General features: G+C 42.5%; 1 protein-coding gene across 1 annotated transcript in view; it reads right to left on the bottom strand.

Annotated features, from left to right (window-relative positions):
• Window positions 1–516, bottom strand: part of FH (fumarate hydratase) — a 118276-nt gene extending 117760 nt beyond the window's left edge. The window contains exon 1 of the mRNA XM_044291188.1: window positions 347–516. Within this exon, the coding sequence (XP_044147123.1) occupies window positions 347–445 (99 nt within the window). The 5' untranslated portion in view covers window positions 446–516. The remainder of the gene's footprint in view (window positions 1–346) is intronic.
• Window positions 517–23778: the final 23262 nt, after the last annotated feature.

The following is a 23778-nucleotide window of genomic DNA, read 5'->3' as shown; positions in this document are numbered from 1 at the left end:
CCCCCCCCCCCCCCCAAAAAAAAATTTGAAAGCTAGAGACGCCACTGAGTGTAGTGCAGAAGTGTAAAAAGTGGCCTGGTCATTAAGGGGGTTTCAGCTAGCGGGGTTGAAGTGGTTAAGATAGCCCTGCATCTGTATTCCACGTGTGAATGCCACAACCCGAACGCGGCAGCAGGCACTGTCACTGCCCGACATACAGAAGACAGGACGTGCCCTTTAAAAGTAACGCACACCTGCCTCCGATAGGCTACAAGGTCTGCATGACAAGCGCACAGGCTGTGAGGGACATATCCTACAAGGTGACCTTTCCGCTAGACCTTCTACAAGAACCGCAGCGTTTGCTTACCATCCTCACTGGTGTGAACGCCGCCGCCGGCAGCAGGAGCTTCCTCTCGTGACAAGAAAAGCGCCTCAGCAGCTGAAGGGAAATCAAATAACGATTCATGATCAAACAGCCAACATCCACAGTACGAGAGACAAGCCTCAGCCCCGCCCAGGGTTCACGTGAGCAGCCAATCAGTAAGAGGCGTGCGTGGTGACGTCTGACGTCTACACTACCAGGGGAGACGAATCGATCCAGATAAATCGCTAAGCGGAGCTTCAAAGGCTTGTTGGCGCTGATGCACTCACTGTAGTAACGCTTTGGTAGCAGACTAGCAGAGTAGTATATTTTAAAGTGATGTCCGTACACCAGGGATCGTCGATCTAGGGCGCACCAGCTGTTCTGAAACTATGAATATCCCCACAAAACACTCCTCAACTACAGTGATCACTAAATACATTAGTGGGGGGGGGGGGTAAACTTAAAGGGGTTGTTCACCCCTGGGAACTTTTGGGCGGACTCCCCCAGCTTGGCCAGAGCTGCTGAGGGAATCGCCTGTAAGTTCCTGCACCTACGCTGCCCCACCATTGCTCAGACTTCCAGTCTCCCCGTGTCAACGGAAAAATAAAATTGGGCAATTCACCATTTTTTTTGTAACTTCAACTCCCCAATTTTTGTTTTGTTTTTAATAAAAAGTGGTTAAAAAGCCACACACACTTAAAAATGGTATTACACAGGTCTGTACATACAACCACAAAAAAGTTATAGGGGTCAGAATATGGTGATAAAAAAGTTTTTTATTTTATTTTTTTCAGTATTAAAATGCAAGTAAAACTATAAAAAGACAAAATAGTTCAGCGCAGTTTTAGCTATGGTTAAAAGATAATTATATGTGATGTGTAATCCCACAAAGTCTTTCTTCATATAAGGCCTCTTTCACACTACCGTTTTTTTTTCCGTTTTGCGGGCCATTTTTTGCGTTCCGTATATGGAACCATTCATTTCAATGGTTCCGTTTGCATTCCGTTTTTCCGTTCCGTTAAAAGATAGAACATGTCCTATTATTGCCCGCAAATCACGTTCTGTGGCTCCATTCAAGTCAATAGGTCCGCAAAAAAAACAGAACACATACGGAAATGCATCTGTATGTCTTCCGTTTTTGCGGAACCATCTATTGAAAATGTTATGCCCAGCCCAATTTTTTCTATGTAATTACTGTATACTGTATATGCCAAACGGAACGGAAACACAATGGAAATAAAAAAAAACGGAACAACGGATACGTGAAAACGAATACGTGAAAAACGGACAGCAAAACACTGAAATAGCCATACGGTCGTGTGAAAGAGGCCTAAATCTGTGAGATTACGCAATGTTTTCTAGCCCTCGGGGTACTCCAGATCCAAATGTTAGGAACCTTTCCTCAATGCTGAGTGTTCTGCTAGATATTACATATCTCTCCTCACTTCAGCAATAAGGTCCTGGAAAAGGATATACACATAGTGCTCACCGTATTTTTGGAAATATTAAACGTTTGTATTGTACTTACAAGATATAAAACTTGCTTCATTCATATATAAACTTCATAAAATCTCATCTCCCTGAGTAGGAAACCAAGGGTTAGGGTCCATTCACACGTCCGTTGTTTCTTTCCTGATCTGTTCAGTTTTTTGCGGAACAGATCTGGACCAGTTCTGTACCCATTCATTTTCAATGGGTCCTGAAAAAAAATCTGACATTGTGCTGTCCGTTTTTTTTCAGGACCCATTGAAAATGAATGGGTCCAGATCTGGTCCAGATCTGTTCAGCAAAAAACGGAACAGATCAGGAAACAAACAACGGACGTGTGAATGGACCCTAAAGGAGCTGCCTGCTTAACAGGTTATAATAGTATTGAAATTAGTGATACGTCTATTATTGGGAATATAAAATGAGTTTGTATTTAAATTTATTTGCATATGAAATGAAAGAAATGTATGTTTGTAAATTATTTGAGAAGATGGGTATTTATGTATTAAGTGTGTGAGACATATTACGCAAATAAGGAAAGGAGCAAGCGGATATGATGCCGCAAACACTTGTATCAGATATAAATGGTGACACGCCCCTGATGAAGAGGTGCGAAACCCGAGTCGGGCGATGAGATTTTATTAAGTTTTATATGAATGAAGCAAGTTTTATATCTTGTAAATACAATAAAAACGTGAGATTTCCTCACGTCCCGCGCATGCGCACCATATGACTTTATCTGCCCACACTGAACATGTCAGTTCGTGTGGTAAGTAACAACAGCGCATGACCAGCGGAACAGGCTATAGTATTATTGTTATCAAGTAACCATGGCAACTATTATTGCATATGGCAAAAGATCAACAATGATGATACGGAACCGGAGGGTGTTTTTAACAGGGCCCGCACCAAGCGCCTACTCAGGTGCATATAAGTCCCATCGTTATAAGGGATCAAGGGCAAGCTATTGTCCCCGTCCCTAGCCACTACACCCTCGATACCACACAAACTATAATAGGGATTGGTGGAGGGTCACAGATGCTCCACACCGGTGCGCCCGACCCAGGATTACCAGAACATGCGCCCCCCGAGCGGAACAGGGGAGACGGGCACTAATTACGTCACTTCTCCCCTCCTCCCTCATCCACCAACCTCTCCCCCTATTCGCATTCAGTATAAGGTGATACATTGCCATTCCATATCATTGTGTGTACAAATAGAAGAGATATATACTATTATTGCTATCTCTTCAAATCGCCCCTATACGACTGATCAAGTACAAAAATTTTATGTAAAAGGAAAGAAAAAAAGAGCCCCCCACATGGGTACATAAAAATGTCACATAGAGGTTTCATATCGGGCGATGTCCTCAAATTCATGACAATGATTTCCATCCAGATATCCTGAAACATAAAGGAGAAACAATTAATTAAGAACACCAATCTTAACCTGTTTGGGACATAGGGTGTACAGGTACTTAAAGGGAACCTGTCAGCGGTATTTTGTGCATAGAGCTGAGGACATGGGTTGCTAGATGGCCGCTAGCACATCCGCAATACCCAGTCCCCATAGCTCTGTGTGCTTTTATTGTGTAAAAAAAACGATTTGATACATATGCAAATTTACCTGAGATGAGTCCTGTCCCTGACTCATCTCACACACAGGACTCATCTCAGGTTACTTTGAATATGTATCAAATCGTTTTTTTTTTTACACAATAAAAGCACAGAGAGCTATGGGGACTGGGTATTGCGGATGTGCTAGCGGCCATCTAGCAACCCATGTCCTCAGCTCTATACACAAAAACCCGGTGACAGGTTCCCTTTAACCCCTTAAGGACATAGGACGTACCGGTACGCCCTATTTCCCGAGTCCTTAAGGACCAAGGACGTACCGGTACGTCCTGACTTTAAAATCGACATTCCGGCGCCGCAGGGGTTAATTTGAACAGGATGCCGGCTGAAATCATTCAGCTGGCATCCTGTTAAAACGCCAAGGGGATCATGTGACCCCCCGTGTCGGCGATCGCAGCAAACCGCAGGTCAATTCAGACCTGCGGTTTGCTGCGCTTTTTGCAGTTTCTGATTCCCGCGGTCCCTGACCGCGGGGATCAGAAACTTCAGAGTGCCTAAAATCAATATAGTACACCCCCCCCCCTGCACCCCTGCATGATTTGATGGCGGCGGGTGGTGCAGGGGGGGTGTCGCAGGCGGTGGGGGCGTTGCGGGAGGCGGGCGGTGCGGCAGGCGGGATCGCGATCCCCCGCCCGCCTCCCATTGCGTAATCGTTGGTGTACAGTGGGTATACCAGGGTGCCAGCACATTGCTGGCACCCTGGTATAAACGGCTGACATCGTTGATGCGATGTCAGCCGTTTAACCCTTTCCATACAGCGGTCCGTACGGACCGCTGTATGGAAAAGGTTAACAGTAAGTTGCGGCTCCCTCCCTCTCCGATCGGGGGGCTGCTGTGCCTTTACAGCCCCCCGATGGGAGAGGGAGAGAGCCCCCAGACAGCCCCCCGACACCCCAGTCCTCACCCTTCCTCGTCTGCGCAGTTCTGACCATAACTGAGCAGACGGGGAAGGTTCCCATGGCAACAGGACGCCTGCTCAGGCGTCCTGCTGTCCATGGTGCTGAACAGATCTGTGCTGAAAGCATAGATCTGTTCAGTGTAAGTAAAATACAGTACAGAAACCTATATAGGTTCTGTACTGTATTTTACAGACATCAGACCCACTGGATCTTCAAGAACCAAGTGGGTCTGGGTCAAAAAATAAAAAGAATAAGTGAAAAAAGTTAAGATAAAAAAAAAAACATTTATCACTGAATAAAAATTAAAAAAATAAAATAAACTACACATATTAGGTATCGCCGCGTCCGTAACGACCTGATCTATAAAACGGTCATGTTACTTTCCCCGCACAGTGAACGCCATAAAAATAAAAAAATAAAAACTATGAGAAAATTGAAATTTTGCCCACCTTACTTCCCAAAAAAGGTAATAAAAGTGATCAAAAAAGTCGCATGTACGCCAAAATAGTACCAATCAAACCGTCATCTCATCCCGCAAAAAATGAGACCCTACTCAAGATAATCGCCCAAAAACTGAAAAAACTATGGCTCTTAGACTATGGAAACACTAAAACATCATTTTTTTGTTTCAAAAATAAAATCATTGTGTAAAACCTACATAAATAAAAATAAAGTATACATATTAGGTATTGCCGCGTCCGTATCGACCGGCTCTATATAAATATCACATGACCTAACCCCCCAGGTGACCACCGTAAAAAAAATAAAAACGGTGTAAAAAAAGCAATTTTTTGCCATCTTACGTCACAAAAAGTGTAATAGCAAGCGATCAAAAAGTCATATGCATCCCAAAATAGTGCCAATCAAACTGTCATCTCATCCCGCAAAAAATTAGACCCTACTCAAGATAATCGCCCAAAAACTGAAAAAAACTATGGCTCTCAGACTATGGAGACACTAAACAATTTTTTGGTTTTAAAAATGAAGTTATTGTATAAAACTTACATAAATAAAAAAAAATGTATACATATTAGGTATCGCTGCGTCCGTGACAACCTTCTCTATAAAATTACCACGTGATCTAACCTGATGAATGTTGTAAATAACAACAAAAAAAAAACGTGCCAAAAAAGCTATTTCTTGTTACCTTGCCGCACAAAAAGTGTAATATAGAGCAACCAAAAATCATATCTACCCTGAACTAGTACCAACAATACTGCCACCCTATTCCGTACTTTCTAAAATGGGGTCACTTTTTTGGAGTTTCTACTCTAGGGGTGCATCAGGGGGGCTTCAAATGGGACATGGTGTCAAAAAAACTGTCCAGCAAAATCTGGCTTCCAAAAACCGTATGGCATTCCTTTCCTTCTGCGCCCTGCTGTGTGCCCATACAGCGGTCTACAACCACATATGAGGTGTTTCTGTAAACTACAGAATCAGGGCCATAAATAATGAGTTTTGTTTGGCTGTTAACCCTTGCTTTGTAACTGGAAAAAAAATATAAAAATGGAAAATCTGCCAAAAAAGTGAAATTTTGAAATTGTATCTCTATTTTCCATTAACTCTTGTGCAACACCTAAAGGGTTAACAAAGTTTGTAAAATCAGTTTTGAATACCTTGAGGGGTGTAGTTTCTTAGATGGGGTCACTTTTATGGAGTTTCTACTCTGGGGTGCATCAGGGGGGCTTCAAATGGGACATGGTGTCAAAAATAACTGTCCAGCAAAATCTGGCTTCCAAAAACCATACGGCACACCTTTCACTCTACGCCCCACTGTGTGGCCGTACAGTAGTTTACGGCCACATATGGGGTGTTTCTGTAAACGGCAGAGTCAGGGCAATAAAGATACAGTCTTGTTTGGCTGTTAACCCTTGCTTTGTTAGTGGAAAAAATGGGTTAAAATGGAAAATTAGGCAAAAAAATGAAATTCTCAAATTTCATCCCCATTTGCCAATAACTCTTGTGCAACACCTAAAGGGTTAACGAAGTTTGTAAAATCAGTTTTGAATACCTTGAGGGGTGTAGTTTCTTAGATGGGGTCACTTTTATGGAGTTTCTACTCTAGGGGTGCATCAGGGGGCTTCAAATGGGACATGGTGTCAAAAAAACTGTCCAGCAAAATCTGGCTTCCAAAAACCAAACGGCGCACCTTTCACTCTACGCCCCGCTGTGTGGCCGTACAGTAGTTTACGGCCACATATGGGGTGTTTCTGTAAACGGCAGAGTCAGGGCAATAAAGATACAGTCTTGTTTGGCTGTTAACCCTTGCTTTGTTAGTGGAAAAAATGGGTTAAAATGGAAAATTAGGCAAAAAAATGAAATTCTCAAATTTCATCCCCATTTGCCAATAACTCTTGTGCAACACCTAAAGGGTTAACGGAGTTTGTAAAATCAGTTTTGAATACCTTGAGGGGTGTAGTTTATAGAATGGGGTCATTTTTGGGCGGTTTCTATTATGTAAGCCTCGCAAAGTGACTTCAGAGCTGTAGTGGTCCCTAAAAATTGGGTTTTTGTAAATTTCTGAAAAATTTCAAGATTTGCTTCTAAACTTCTAAGCCTTGTAACATCCCTAAAAAATAAAATATCATTCCCAAAATAATTCAAACATGAAGTAGACATATGGGGAATGTTAAGTCATCATAATTTTTGGGGGTATTACTATGTATTACAGAAGTAGAGAAACTGAAACTTTGAAATTTGCAAATTTTTCCAAATTTTTGGTAAATTAGGTATTTTATTATGCAAAAAAAATAGTTTTTTTGACTTTATTTTACCAGTGTCATGAAGTACAATATGTGACGAAAAAACAATCTCAGAATGGCCTGGATAAGTATAAGCGTTTTAAAGTTATCAGCACTTAAAGTGACACTGGTCAGATTTGCAAAAAATGGCCTGGTCCTTAAGGTGAAAATGAGCCTGGTCCTTAAGGGGTTAAGGACACAGGGCGTACCTGTGGATCTCACAGGCCGGAAGCTGTATGAGTAATACACACTGTATTACTCATACAGCCAATGCATTCCAATACAGAAGTATAAAAAAATAAAAAAAACTACAGAAGTATAAAAAAATGTATTCCCCCCAAAAAATTTAAAGTTTCAAGTAAAAAAAAATAAAACGTAATTTCCCCCAAATTAAAGTAAAAAAATAATTGATAACAAATAGGGGTAAAAAAAGTAGACATATTAGGTATTGCTGCGTTCGTATCGACCGGCTCTATAAACATATCACATGATCTAACCCCTCAGATGAATACCGTAAAAAATTTAAACTGTGCTAAATAAACCATTTTTTGTCACCTTACATCACTAACAGTAAGCAATCAAAAAGGCATATGCCCACCAAAATGGTACCAATCTAACCGTCACCTCATCCCGCAAAAAATGAGCCCCTACCTAAGACAATCGCCCAAAAAATAAAAATAAATAAGGCTCAGAATATGGAGACACTAAAACTTCATTGTTTTTGTTTAAAAAAGCTGTTATTGTGTAAAACTTAAGTAAATTTAAAAAAGTATACATATTAGGTATCTCCGCATCCGTAATAACCTGCTCTATAAGAATATCACATGACCTAACCCCTCAGGTGAACACCGTAAAAAAAAAAAAAACGGTGTAAAAAAAGCAATTTTTTGTCACCTTACATCACAAAAAGTGTAATAGCAAGCGATCAAAAAGTCACATGCACCGCTAAATAGTGCCAATCAAATCGTCATCTCATCCCGCAAAAAATTTGACCCTAACTAAGATAATCACCCAAAAACTGAAGAAACTATGGCTCTCAGACTATGGAAACACTAAAACATGATTTTTTGTTTTTGTTTCAAAAATGAAATCATTGTGCAAAACTTACATAAATAAAAATTATTTATGGATATTAGGTATCGCCGTGTCCGTGATAACCTGCTCTATAAAAATACCACATGATCTAACCTGTCAGATGAATATTGTAAATAAAAAAAAAACAATGCCAAAACAGCTATTTATTGTTACCTTGCCTCACAAAAAGTGTAATATAGAGCAACCAAAAATCATATGTACCCTAAACTAGTACCAACAAAACTGCCACCCTATCCCGTAGTTTCTCAAATGGGGTCACTTTTTTAGAGTTTCTACTCTAGGGGTGCGGCTTCAAATGGACATGGTGTCAAAAAAACTGTCCAGCAAAATCTGCCTTCCAAAAACCATATGGCATTCCTTTCCTTCTGCTTTCTGCCGTGTGCCCGTACAGCAGTTTAAGACCACGTATGGGGTGTTTCTGTAAACTACAGAATTATGGCTGTAAATATTGAGTTTTGTTTGGCTGTTAAACCTTGCTTTGTAACTGGACAAAAAATATTAAAATGGAAAATCTGCCAAAAAAGTGAAATTTTGAAATTGTATCTCTATATTCCATTAATTCTTGTGGAACACCTAAAGGGTTAACAACGTTTGTAAAATCAGTTTTGAATACCTTGAGGGGTGTAGTTTCTAGAATGGGTGGTTTTTTATTATGTAAGCCTCACAAAGTGACTTCAGACCTGAACTGGTCCTTAAAAAGTGGGATTTTGAAAACTTCTGAAAAATTTCAAGATTTGCTTCTAAACTTCTAAGCCTTGTAACAGCCCTCAAAAATTAATTCTCATTCCCAACATAATCCAAACATGAAGTAGACATATGGGGAATGTAAAGTAATAACTATTTTTGGAGGTATTACTACCGTATGTATTATAGAAGTAGAGAAGTATTATCTCTTCCATTTGTACACACAATGATATGGAATGGCAATGTATCACCTTATTCTGATTGGGAATTGGGGCAGAGGTTGGTGGATGAGGGAGCAGGGGAGAGGTGATGTAATTAGCGCCCCTCTCCTCTGTTCCGCACGGGGGCGCACGTTCTGGTAATCCTGGGTCGGGCGCACCGGTGTGGAGCATCTGCAACCCTGCAACATTCCCTATTATAGTTTCTGTGGTATCAGGGGTGTAGTGGCTAGGGACGGGGACAATAGCTTGCCCCTGATCCCTTATCACAATGGGACTTACAGTGGGATGCGAAAGTCTGGGCAACCTTGTTAATCATCATGATTCTCCTGTATAATTCGTTGGCTGTTACGATAAAAAATGTCAGTTAAATATATCATATAGGAGACACACACAGTGATATTTGAGAAGTGAAATGAAGTTATTGGATTTAAAGAAAGTGTGCTATAATTGTTTAAACAAAATTAGGCAGGTGCATAAATGTGGGCACTGTTGTCATTTTATTGATTCCAAAACCTTTAGAACTAATTATTGGAAATCAAATTGGCTTGGTAAGCTCAGTGACCCCTGACCTACATACACAGGTGAATCCAATTATGAGAAGGACTATTTAAGGGGGTCAATTGTAAGTTTCCCTCCTCTTTTAATTTTCTCTGAAGAGTAGCAACATGGGGGTCTCAAAACAACTCTCAAATGACCTGAAGACAAAGATTGTACACCATCATGGTTTAGGGGAAAGGTACAGAAAGCTGTCTCAGAGATTTCAGCTGTCTGTTTCCACAGTTAGGAACATATTGAGGAAATGGAAGACCACAGGCTCAGTTCAAGTTAAGGGTCGAAGTGGCAGACCAAGAAAAATCTCGGATAGACAGAAGCGACGAATGGTGAGAACAGTCAGAGTCAACCCACAGACCAGTACCAAAGACCTACAACATCATCTTGCTGCAGATGGAGTCACTGTGCATCGTTCAACCATTCAGCGCACTTTACACAAGGAGATGTTGTATTCGAGAGTGATGCAGAGGAGGCCTTTTCTCCGCACACAGCACAAAAAGTGGCGCAGGAGATGGGCTAAAGCACATTTGGACAAGCCAGCTTCATTTTGGAATAAGGTGCTGTGGACTGATGAAACTAAAATTGAGTCTTTCGGCCATAACAAGGGGAGTTATGCATGGAGGAAAAAGAACACAGCATTCCAAGAAAAACACCTGCTACCTACATTAAAATATGGTGGTGGTTCCATCATGCTGTGGGGCTGTGTGGCCAGTGCAGGGACTGGGAATCTTGTCAAAGTTGAGGGACACATGGATTCCACTCAGTATCAGCAGATTCTGGAGACCAATGTCCAGGAATCAGTGACAAAGCTGAAGCTGTGTCGGGGCTGGATCTGTCAACAAGACAACGACCCTAAACCCTGCTCAAAATCCACTAAGGCATTTATGCAGAGGAACAAGTACAATGTTCTGGAATGGCCATCTCAGTCCACAGACCTGAATATAGTTGAAAATCTGTGGTGTGACGTAAAGAGTCCATGCTCGGAAGCCATCAAACCTGAATGAACTAAAGATGTTTTGTAAAGAGGAATGGTCCAAAATACCTTCAACCAGAATCCAGACTCTTAATGGAACCTACAGGAAGTGTTTAGAGGCTGTAATTTCTGCAAAAGGAGAATCTACTAAATATGGATTTCATTATTTTTTTTTTGTGGTGCCCAAATTTATGCACCTGCCTAATTTTGTTTAAACAATTATAGCACACTTTCTGTAAATCCAATAAACTTCATTTCACTTGTCAAATATCACTGTGTGTGTCTCCTATATGATATATTCGACATTTTTTTATCGTAACCACCAACGATTTATACAGGAAAATCATGACAATTAACAAGGTTGCCCAAACTTTTGCATCCCATTGTATATGCATCTGAGTTGGTGCGGGCCCTGTTATAGACACCCTCCGGTTCTGTATCATCATTGTTACTCTTTTGCCATATGCAATAATGGTTGCCATGGTTACTATAGCCTGTTCCACTGGTCATGCGCTGTTGTTACTTACCACACAAACTGACATGTTCAGTGTGGGCAGATAAAGTCATATGCTGTGCATGCGCGGGACGTGAGGAAATCTCGCGTTCTCGGCATACATGCCGGCGCCTGCGCAATCTCTATCATGGGACGCTGAAGCTGCTTGACACATGTGAGGATTCATGACGTGGGTTTGTCTTCTTTTTAATTAACACATGATTATCACAGATGCACTTTATGTATAGATTATTGGTAATTATGGATGTAACACAGAATTATGGATATAGTGAAGTTATTTATTGTAATCACGGTCACTATGTAACAATGTTGTATTTTATGCACATGTATCATATTGAAGCAATATTTAAGATCATGTTTTACACAGAATATTTATGTTTATTTATTGATCAATTATGTAACACTGATGAGATTTGCCTGTTTAAATATGTTGGGGGCACTATGTTCACTAGCTTGACAAAGGCTCCATTGAGAGAGCTGAAATGCTGCGATGCCATTGGGTGGAATAAAATCCACCTTTTTCACTTGAAGACCGGAGTGCTGCCCTCATTTTGCCGTTCTTACTTCACTGTTCCTGGTCCAGGAATTTTTGTGGGAATTGCACCTGGCATACCAATAGAGTCCTACTGCTCTTTCTCTTTTTCTTTTATCACTCCAGGAAGGCAGGGTGTAAAAAAAATTGGAAAATCGCAGGGTCTTGAAGGGGTTAATTGCACAAATGGTGCATTCCTTGGGCTAGCGGGCATAGTCAACACGTCGGCAACACCCTATCAACAATCCTGGAAGAGAGAAGAAGAAACAGCGCTCTAAAGAACAGTGATGCCAGACAAAAAAAGGCTGCGGCGCATCTATGTGTAAAATAAGGATCTGTGTATAGCAATAAATCCAATTAGAGAAAATTACTAAAATATTAAATGCTATTAAACACCTCCTTTTTGGGTTAAAAACGTTTCCAATAACACCATTATCAAGGGGCAGTATAAAGACCAGCAACTACTACCTACCCCCTCCGCTCCTTAGGTATTAGGTGCTGCTTTTTATACTGCCGCTTGATAATGGTGCTACTTTTTAAAATTGTTTTTAAAGGGAATCTGTTGCCGGTTTTCTGCTCTTTTAAATCATGCCAGTGAGACCCCATATTCATAAGCTCCTGGCTCTCCCCACCCACCTGCCTCGCGGGGAAAGCCAGGAGCTCATGAATATTCCGTTTCAGCCAGAGCTTATGGAGCTGTTCAGTACAAGATTTTGTAGCAAAACAGCTAGATCAGTTAAAGAAAGTGACTCAGCATTTTGCTTAGGGGATCTGTCACTAGTTTATGTTACACATAGTTAGAACACCATTAAACACAAGATTCCCTTTAAAAGAAAATGCGTGTGTTTAACCCTTTCCAGTAAAAAACAAACAAAAAAAAACTGTTTAGGCAAAATTCCAAAGCCCCATTTTTCAAATCTGACATTTCATTTTATGTGGTAATAACTTTGGAACGCTTTTATTTATCCAAGCCATTCTGAGATTATTTTCTCGTAACACATTGTACTTCATGAAAGTGCTAATTTTTAGTCGATATATTTCACCTTTATTTATCAGAAAATCCCAAATTTACCAAGAATGTTGAAAAATTCTCAATTTTCTACATTTTTATTTCTCTACTTTTAAGACAGATAGTAATGCCTCATAAAATAGTTATCAGTCATCATTCCCCACATGTCTACTGTATGTTGGCATCTTTTTGTAAAGGTCATTTTATTTTTTTAGGATGTTAGAAGGCTTAGGCCTCTTTCACGCAAGGGTGTCCGTATGCATTGCGGCAAACCTGCACGAGTAGGTACGCAATTGCAGTCAGTTTTGACTGCGATTGTGTTCCGTTGTTCAGTTTTTATTGCACGGGTGCAATGCGTTTTGCACGCGCGTGATAAAAAACTGAATGTGGTACCCAGACCCGAACTTCTTCACCGAAGTTCAGGTTTGGGTTCAAGGTTGTGTAGATTGTATTATTTCCCCTTATAAAATGATTATAAGGGAAAATAATAGCATTCTGAATACAGAATGCATAGTACAATGGGGCTGGAGGGGGTACATCAGTGAGGGTTTAAGCCGGCTGAGCCTGTGAGATCCCAGTATTATAACTTGCTTAATCTCTTGCAAAAGTGGCTACAGCCTGACATGCTGAGCCCCACTGGTATGCTGGACCGTCTGGTGGCTGATATGTTCTGGAGGGCTTTGCCACCCCCTCTCCAGCAATGGATCAGCCAGGTCTCTCCAGATAATGCTCTTGAGATGGTCGACCTGGTAGAGCGCTATGAGGCTACTCGGAATCTACAGGGGGGTTCTTTTGGGAGGGGGGTAGTCAAAACCCGTAACTCTCCACCCCAGACCTGGCAATTTGAACCCACCCAGGATGTGCCCCCTGTGTACCCAGCTCCGATAGTCTGCTGGCGGTGTCGGGAGACTGGCCATGTGCGAGCTGTCTGTCCACATCAGGTGGAACCTATGAACACGAACTATTGCTTCTGCCAGTCATTATATGCTAGAAATCTGTGTGCAGTGGGTGCCCCAGAGACTCTGAATCACCTGTGCCAGGTGGATGTGGGAGACACTCCAACGGAGGCTCTGTTGGACTCAGGGAGTCTGGTGACCCTGGAAGGGCTCCCCTGGTACGGACCACTAAGTATACTGTCCGGAAAGTCGGGGTCAGGTGTATTCATGGAGACTTAAAAGACTACCCCACTGCTATGATGTCTCTATCCACGTTTGCCGCCAGGTGGACCCACGAGGTAACTGTCACCACCAATCTACACTATGAACTTATAATAGGGAGAGACTTCCAGGGCTTCCCGGCACTGTGACCCACTACGAGAGTGACTGATACCCATGTGAAAGGAGTAACACTAGAAAAGTGGCCCGGCTCAGGGGGGAGACCAGAACCCTGGGAACCTGAGTCTGAAGAGCCAGCAGTAGGGGTGACTGCCACTTCGGTGGAAGAGGGGGAGGCAACCCCACTAAGTGTGATGTGGGAGACACAGAGGACTTGCCGCTGGCTCCTGAGCTGGCAGACCTCAATGTCTCGGGGATAATTTTGGTACCGCCCAACACCGGAACTCAACCCTATCCCGAGCCTGCTCTGCAAAGGGAGTGAATACAAGTGCTGCCCTGAGTGACATGTCTGACTGCTAGGATACTCAGCAGCATGTTGTATGTGTAGGGCTACAAGTCCCAGCTGTACAATGACACTGCTAATACACACAGGATCTTCCCCCTACCTGTTCTTGTGCAATGCTCTGCAGAACATCTCCAGTCAGCTCTGTTTCTGCAGGAAACATCATCAGAGCAGGGAGAGAAGCTGACATCACAGGTCATGTGACCCTCATCTGAGAAAGCAGTAACTGCAGATAAAGTAAGTGCGCGCTAAAGCCCTTACATTTGATTAGTTAGAAATAAAAAGGACAAAAAAATAACTCGAACAATCCACTGCAAGTGGTCAGGTGTTATCATGATGTTGTCACATTAACCACCCATAAATTACCCCATTTTAGAGACTTCACCCCTCACATTATTCAAAATTAATACTGCAACCTTTGTTAACCATTTTTATGTTCGACAAGAATTAAAGGAAAATGGAAATGAAATTTTTTAATGTCACTTTTGTGCTGATCTTCCATTTTAATCTATTTTTGTAACACAGCAAAGGTTGACACCAAAACAAGTATTGCTTACTCTGATTCCGCAGTTTACAGAAACACCCCATATGTGGTCGTAAACTATTGTATGGGCACAAGGCAGGGTGCAGAAGGCAAGGAGCACAATATTGTTTTTGGAGGGCAGATTTTGCTGGAATGGTTTTATGGTGCGATAACATATTTGAAAAGACCCTGAGGTACCCCTAGAAAGGAAACCCCCAAAATTTGATTGAGGCATGCAGTGAATACTTCAACCTAAATTTTTAATTTCACCAACTCACCTCGCCAGGAAAAAAATGCATAACAAATTGTAGGGTGCAGTACCCCACAATTTGTTATGCATTTTTTCCTGGTGAGGTGAGTTGGTGAAAAGTTGCAATTCTGTATTTTTTATTTATTTATATGATATATTAACTTTATTTTGTGGGTTCATATGGTTATGGCAATATCAAATGTATATAGTTTTTTTCATGTTTTACTACTTTTGCAGCATAAAAATCACTTTTTTATTAAAATAAGTTATATTTTGCATTGACAATGACAAAAAAAAAAAAAGAAATTTGCACAGCCCACCCAGAGTTCATTGGTAATACACGATATATTGGTTAAGTGATTGTGGCAGAACGGATCACTCCCTGGACCTCAGGTTGTAAACACTTTCAGAGCAAATACTTTGTTGGAATCCAGCACCTACTAAATAAAATATAACTTTAAATTCATATAGTTAAAAACGTCTTCATGACATCCTTCAGGCTATTAGTTTTGCTCTATGCAGTGCTTTATCACAGCCCACAGGAGGACTAAGGCCTCTTTCACACGGGCGTCTTATTTTTGGCCCGGATAAGAGGTGGGTGCGTTGCGGGAAAATGCGCGATTTTTCCACGCGAGTGCAAAACATTGTCATGCGTTTTTCACTCACGTGAGAAAAATCGCGCATGTTTGGTACCCAAACCCGAACTTCTTCACAGAAGTTCGGGCTTGGGATTGATGTTCTGAAGATTGTATTATTTTCCCTTATAACATGGTTATAAGGGAAAATAATAGCATTCTGAATACAGAATGCATAGTATAATAGTGCTGGAGGGGTTAAAAAAAATTAAAAAGTTAACTCACCTTCTCCTCTTGATCGCGTAGTTCCCGGTCTCTTTACTTCTTGAATGATGAGCTGTGGGCTAAAGGACCTGTGGTGATGTCAGATCACATGCTCCAATCACATGGTCCATCACCGTGGTGATGGAGCATGTGATCTGACGTCACCACAGGTCCTTTAGCCCACAGCTCATCATTCAAGAAGTAAAGAGACTGGGAACTACGCGATCAAGAGGAGAAGGTGAGTTAACTTTTTTTATTTTTTTTAACCCCTCCAGCACTATTATACTATGAATTCTGTATTCAGAATGCTATTATTTTCCCTTATAACCATGTTATAAGGGAAAATAATACAGTGAATAGACTGTCACCTAGCAACCATGCGTGAAAATCGCACGCATCCGCACTTGCTTGCGGATGCGATGCGATTTTCACGCACCCCATTCACTTCTATGGGGCCTGAGTCGCGTGAAAATCGCACAATATAGAGCATTCAGCGATTTTCACTCAACGCACAAGTGATGCGTGAAAATCAAAGCTCATGTGCACAGCCCCATAGAAATGAATGGGTCAGGATTCAGTGCGGGTGCAATACGTTCACCGCACGCATCGCACCCGCACGGAAAACTCGCCCGTGTGAAAGGGGCCTTAAAGGGAGGAATTTATCATTAGGAGAAAGTTTGGAGTCAGTTTTGCTTGAGTCTGCGTTTGAGTACTTTATGCCACATTTATCAAATGTTGCATGTTACTTGATAAATTTGTTTTAACCTTAAACCTAAACCTTTTTTTGACTATAAGGCTAGGGCAACACGGTGACACTGGTCGTGCAACATCTGTCACAGCCAGGATGGCTGAGTAGCGGTGGGTGCTTGTAACCCTAGCCTAAAAGCTACTCCAGTTTTTCTACTCCACCCTCCTCCTAGAGTGAGACCGATTATTTTTTTAAAGTTTCAATGATAAATCTGGAGGGAAACTCATTAACATAGTTAACTACACCCACTTTTCCACCCACATTACAAAACTGAAGTGTGTGGTGTAAAAATGCAAAACTTCGCTAAATTTTGTGCGAGTGCAAAAAAGTTGCAAAAGCCCTATTTTTGTGACTTTTTGACTCCAGACTTCTGAAGGGAAGGTATGATAAATCAGGGCCAAAGACTGGGGATTTAAAAACAAACTAATGAAGTGTAAAGTTGAAAAAATTTAATGAGGAAACGCCTATTCCATATCACCAGCATAGGTAAGTATGTGTCTATCGAATGTGTAGAATAAAGCCTCATGCACACGTCCGTGGAACACGATCCGTGTGATACTGGCCTGCACTCAGAAGAAATCCAGGCCGGTATCACACGGTCTGTGTTCCATGGAGGTGTACATGAGGCTTAATACACATGGATACCTGTTAGAACCCGGCTTATCATCTGCCTCATAGTGTTAATACTGTATTGAGCAAAAATACATTAAAAAAATCTATGAGAAAAAGAAAACAGATGTGTGTTGAGAGTAGTAAATGATTCACAGACAAGAATGAGCCTAAACACATATGGGGGGGATTTACCATGAAGGGAAAATTTGAAGTCAGTTTTGCTTGAGGGTTTATGCACATGACCGTATGTAGTTTGTGGTCCACAAAAAACGGATCCGCCAAAAATATAGATGACGTCTGTGTATAATTCCGTATTTTGCGGAATGGAACACCTGGCCCTTAATAGAACAGTCTTATCCTTGTCCGTAATGCACACAATAATAGGACATCTTCTATTTTTTGGCGGAACGGAAATACGGACAAACAGAACGCACACGGAGTAACTTCAGGTTTTTTTTTGCGGATCAATTGAAATAAATGGTTCCGCATATGGTCTGCAAAAAAACAAACAGAATGGACACGGAAAGAAAATATGTTTGTGTGCATGAGCCTTTTTCAAATGTCTTGTGTTACTTGATAAATTAATCTTATCCTTAGGGCTCATGCACACAAACGTATTTTCTTTCCGTGTCATTTCCGTTTTTTTTGCGGACCTTATACGGAACTATTCATTTCAATCGGTCTGCAAAAAAATTGAAGGTACTCTGTGTGCATTCTATTTTCGTATGTCCATATTTTCATTCCGCACAAAAAAATAGAACATGTCCTATTATTGTCCGCATTAAGGACAAGGATAATAGTACTGTTCTATTAGAGGCCAGCTGTTCCATTCCGCAAAATACGGAATGCACACGGACATGATCCGTATTTTTTGCGGATCAGTTTTTTGCAGACTGCAAAATACATACGGTCGTGTGCATAAGCCCTTAGACCTAAGGCCAGGTCTACACCACGAAATTTGTCGCGCAACAATTTTTATAATGATAGTCTATGGTGTCGCACTGCGACATGCTGCAACTGCGACCGTCGCAGTCACAGCATGTCGCATGTTGCAGTGCGACCATATATTACCATTATAAAAATTGTCACGCGACAAATGTTGCAGTGTAGTTGCGCCCTATCTGTCGCACGACTTATTGTCGCGCGACACATGTAGTCGTGTAGACCTAGCCTAACACTTTTGTCTAGAGAAGCTTCTCTAGTTTTCCTACTCCACCCTCCTCCTGGACTGAGATTGTGACTTTTTTGTGATTATTATTTTTTTTTTAAGTCTCAATGATAAATCTGGAGTGAAACTCATTAACCATGGTGGCTCAGTGGTTAGCACAGGTGCCCTCCAGCGCTGGAGTCCTAGGTTTAAATCTGACCTGTATTTGTGTGGGATTCCTCCCACACTCCAAAAATATACTGATAGGGAACTTAGATTGTGAGCCCCATTGGGGACAGCGTGATGCCAATGTCTGTAAAGAGCTGCGGAATATGTCAGCGCTATATAAGTGCATAAGGCTTCTTTCACATCACCGTTCAGCCTTTCCGTTCTCCTGCTCCGTTTAGGAGCAGGAGAACGGAAAGGACAGAAAAGGCACATAACTGACGCCAAACTGAGCCAAATGGAGCCCTCAGGACCCCATAGACTATAATGGGGTCCGTTATGTTTCCGCTCAGAAGATGATTTTTAAGCAGAGACAAAAGTTGTGCATGCAGGACTTTTGTCTCTGCTTAAAAATCATCTTCTGAGCGGAAACATAACGGACCCCATTATCCATTATAGTCTATGGGGTCCTAAGGGCTCCGTTTGGCGTCAGTTATGTGCCTTTTCCGTCCTTTCCGTTCTCCTGATCCTAAACGGAGCAGGAGAACGGAAAGGCTGAACGGTGATGTGAAAGAAGCCTTACATAAATAACCACACCCACAGTACAAAACTGGAGTAAGTGGTGCAAGTCATAATATTGCGCAAGCAAAAAAAAGCAAAATTTTGATCAATCGCTTACATTTTGCGCAAGCGAGCTAAAAAAGTCACAAAAGCTGTATGTTGCGACTTTTTGATGCCTGAATTCTGGAGTGAAGGTATGATAAATCAAACCTATAAATATCGCTTGCAAACACTGTGGTTGTGTGCTGTATACCACATGTGCATACACCACATGTTTATGTGTTTAGGCTCATACTTGTCTGTGAATCATTTACTACTCTCAACACACATCTGTTTTCTTTTTCTCATAGATGTTTTTGATGTCTTTTTGCTCAATACAGTGTTCTCCACGGATAGCACACGTCCTAATTCATTTTAGGCCTAATGCACTCGACAGTTGTTTTTCTCTGCCTCTGTTCCGTTTTTTTTTGTGGATAGGATGGGGACCCATTCATTTCAATAGGTCAGCCAAAAAATGCTGATAGTTCATCCGTTTGTGTTACACGTCCATTGTCCATGTTTCCCTTCAGCAAAAAAAAATAGTGCATGTCCTACTTTTGCAGACAAGGATAGGCATCTATTACAAGGGATCTGTGAAAAAAAAACAGATCCCCCAAAAAACAGAAGCCGCATCCGTTTTGTTTAGCGGACGCACAATTTGCGGACGCAAAAAAACAACTGTAGTGTGCATGAGGCCTAAATGTGTATATTCACACATCAGTGTTTTAGCATGGTCCATGGATTCGTGTTTTTAGCACAGATGCATGCTCTTTTTTTGTCCGTTCACAGATCCATCATGCCTATTATAGTCCGTGACAACCATGGATACCATCCGTGTTACATCCGTGTTTCACTGATCATTAAGAAGAGATTCTTTTAAAATTATTTTTTAGCTGTTCAGTGTCAGTGAAACACGGATGCAACACAGACAGCAAAAAACGGACACAAGGACCCAACACGGATCCTTGACAGACAGCTTCACGGATGCATCACTGACCACCTGCTCACGGATTTGAGCACGGATGTGTGAATGAGGCTTTAACACTATGAGGCAGATGGTACGCGGGGTTCCAACAGGTATCCATGTGTATTATTCTATGCATTCAATAGACACATACTTACCCTTGTCGGTGATAGGGAACTTATTACACTTTATTGGTAATGTTTGTTTTTAAATCCTTAAAATATACTAGTTCTAAGTGTGACTTGTTTCTCTGTCTACTGACTTGCATTCCACCTGTATGTGTCCACAAACAGGTCATGCACTGCAAGCTAACGCATAGAGAGCATTTCCAGAGATTGGCTGCCGTTGTCTCATGACCCTGTGTCAGAACGTCATCACTAGATGAGGAAGATGAGAGTGATAAAGGACAAGTCAGTGTTGGTACGGCGCAGCGAGGCATCTATGGAATATGTACTGCTTTTTTTAATGTTTGCACAACACCCGACACACCCACCAATCAGCTATTTTCAGCAGCAGTCGGCACTGAACGGTGGACAGAGCTGGAAGGAGAATGATGTGTCCACTGTGCAGAGGCTGTCCCTGCGTACTGCATCTCAGCATTTTTTCACGTGAATGGTAGCTGAGCTGGAGTACCCCCGCATGACCACTTCACAGTCTGCTTCTGGCTCTGTCCATTGTTTTCTTTCCTTTGATGTCAGCTGCTGAAAACAGCTGATTGTGGGGTTGCTGGGTTTCAGACCCTTACTGGTCTGATATTAATGAATTATCCTGACAATAGGTCATTAATATCTTGCAGGGTAATAATAAGACTTTTCCAAAACTGCAGTTGAAAAAGAATGAGGATCACATCCATTTTGGACACCAGAGGAAGAGCCAGTCCACATGGAGCCTGGTGAGCATAAGGTACAGTTTCATGGACAGGATGGCCTTGTGGATAACATGGGCTGCAGTGACCCCACACACTAGAGGAGTAGACAGCCGCAGCACCATTACAGCCTTACATGGCTCCTCTTCTGTCACTGAATCTTACCATGCACTACAGAAAAATGTAGCACTAATCTGCTGTACCAACCACAAACATTTTGGTGTAGCAGACAGCTCCAAGACACAGCATCGGCTTGTGAGACATACAGGTAAGGCTAGTTTCACACTAGCATTACCGATATCCGGCAGCAGGCTATTCTCCACTGGAACAGAGGGCTGTCTACTCCTCTAGTGTGTGGGGTCACTGCAGCCCATGCTATCTGCAACATCCCGGGGTATGTTACCAAGCTCTTTCTCCCCGCTACAACATGTTAGGTGTATGTAAATTGTCATCTTGTGTAATCTAACATTGCATTGTCGTTATGTGCATTTGCTAGGCCTGTTTTATATATATTATGCTGTAATTTCCATGTGCACCAGCAGGTGGCAGCAGTATGTAGCAGGACCTTAGCCAGTTTATTATAGCTAGACTGGAATAGTACATTCCAGTTTAGTCCCCCCCCCTGTGAGCAGAAGTGGGCCGGTCACATTTCCTGTCTCATGGGGAGGTGTCACGGACGGTGTACAGGAAACAAGGCAAAGCAACATGTATAAACGACTCGCTGGATCCAAAAACTAAGGAACCAAGGGAGACCCCTGCAGAAGACCTGGCACTTTCCCTGGCTGCTCAGCCTATGCAAAGATCCGAATGGTGGAGGTTTGCATATCCACGAACCTTGACTATAAAGCCCTGAGCACCCTACAATAGTGAGGGGACACGACCACCGGCTCCCTACACAAGATACGGAGGGAGTCAGGGTCACCTGGGATCCAGCAAACAGATAATAACAGATAAAGATACAACACTTAGCTTTGAAGCAAACAGGAGGACAGAGTCAGCGTGCACACACACTCCAGGAAGTAGTATAAGCCGCCCAGAAAAGCCTTCTGGGGAAGAATTTAAAGGGAAGCAATTAGTCCAACACATGACAGCTGAGAGAGGCTGACGAGAGGAGCTGAATACCACAACACAGAAACTCAAGGAGGAGGTTCTGAAAGGCCTCTGTCAGAGCTTCTCAGCTGTCTGGTTGTGACAGGAGGAGCAGGAAGTTCTAGTTAGTGTACCAGCCACCCCTGCTAGGGGTAGGCTGTGTTAGTAGAAGCTCCCAGGGGATCCCAAGACAGGATCGTGCCTCGGCTGAGGCCAAAGATCACTCTTCCCAGTCCGAGCCCTTTAGCCTTCGACTGTGGACAAGCAGTACCTCCAGAACTATAGATCTCCAGGAAGAACCATTCCCTGCGAGCAGTACTGTGAGTACTTATCCAGAGCCCTGGAGAAACCAGATTCCTCCTCAGCTAGTCAGGCCCATATCAAGCAGAAGATAGACAGAGCAGAAGGTAGATACCTGCAAGATTCTCCAGGCATATGATCATAAGCAGAGAAGATATTGATCCCCCATATTGCCAATACCTCCTGGGACCCAAGACTATTGCTGTTACTCGTATGGATATATGCTGCCATCCAGTAAAGACAAGTTGAATTATATTTCAAGTCTGGATCTCATTTACTGCTACCAAAGTTTCTCAATTACTCCTATTAACAACACTCATTTTATTGCAAGTGAGCCAGGATCCAGGAGTCCAGCCGTACCAAGGTAGGAGACACCGTTGACATTACACAGAGACACTATCCCCACTCTGGCATTCCTCACCTGGTACGTGAGTTTCTACATCTTAAAGGGCCCTGCAACAGTACCCTGCGCACATTGCAATTGGCATCACAAACAAACCATAGACTTATATACATCTATCCTGACCCACTGCATATTTGGCCACCGTACCCGTGTCCTGCTCATTGCATAAGTGGCGTCACAAACAGGATCGGATCGAATTGTGTGCCTATCCCTGTCCAACAGAATCGGATCCAATTGTGTGTTTAACCGGATCTAATTGCATGTTTCACAGTACTGCAAGATCTGAGGATTGTGCAGAAAACCCTGAAAAGTGACTTTATTGCCTTGTTACTGTGCCAGAAAGCGCTAAACATGCGCTCCAGCATTCCAAGGGTTAATTCACCATATTCGTAAGATGGCACTTTTTCTTCATGCCCAAAAGCGGGGAAAGACAAGAACACCCTCTCAAGAGCGTGAAAATGCAGAATACACCCCCCAGAAGCGGGAAAACTTAGTAACGCCCTTTCAAGAGCACGAAGATGTTGAATACGAACTCTGAGGATGGGTACAGCGTGCAATTTTTGTTGCGGGGAACGTAAATACTTCCCTCGCCAGTGAAAGGAGGAAGGCTATCCTCATGAAAATAGAGCCCAAACTGGCCAACATGGCTTTGACGGAAGCGGGCAAGGGTGCTCAAGGGCTCCTGTTCGGCGACTCCTTTATAAAGGAGCTCGGAAAGTTTGTGGGGGTCTTCACGGCCTTGGATAAAGCACAATCATCTATGCGCAAAGTTTTTCACGGTAGGGACTCTACCAGGGCCGGCAGTAGTAGGGGCCGACTGTCCGGCCTTGCGCACTTTCAGACCCGTAACACAGGTCGAGGGCCCTACCATCAGCGTCCAGCATTTCAAGACCAGAGACAATAGGCCTCTTTCTTCCCGTCCAGAGGCGCTTTCGGAAGGTCCAGAGGTTTCAGAGGGACTCCGGGTTCAA

Source organism: Bufo gargarizans, chromosome 4, assembly GCF_014858855.1.
Source record: "Bufo gargarizans isolate SCDJY-AF-19 chromosome 4, ASM1485885v1, whole genome shotgun sequence".
NCBI classification, from domain to species: domain Eukaryota; kingdom Metazoa; phylum Chordata; class Amphibia; order Anura; family Bufonidae; genus Bufo; species Bufo gargarizans.
Note: the sequence above shows the minus strand (reverse complement) of the source record. Positions and strands in the feature narration are given on the sequence as shown.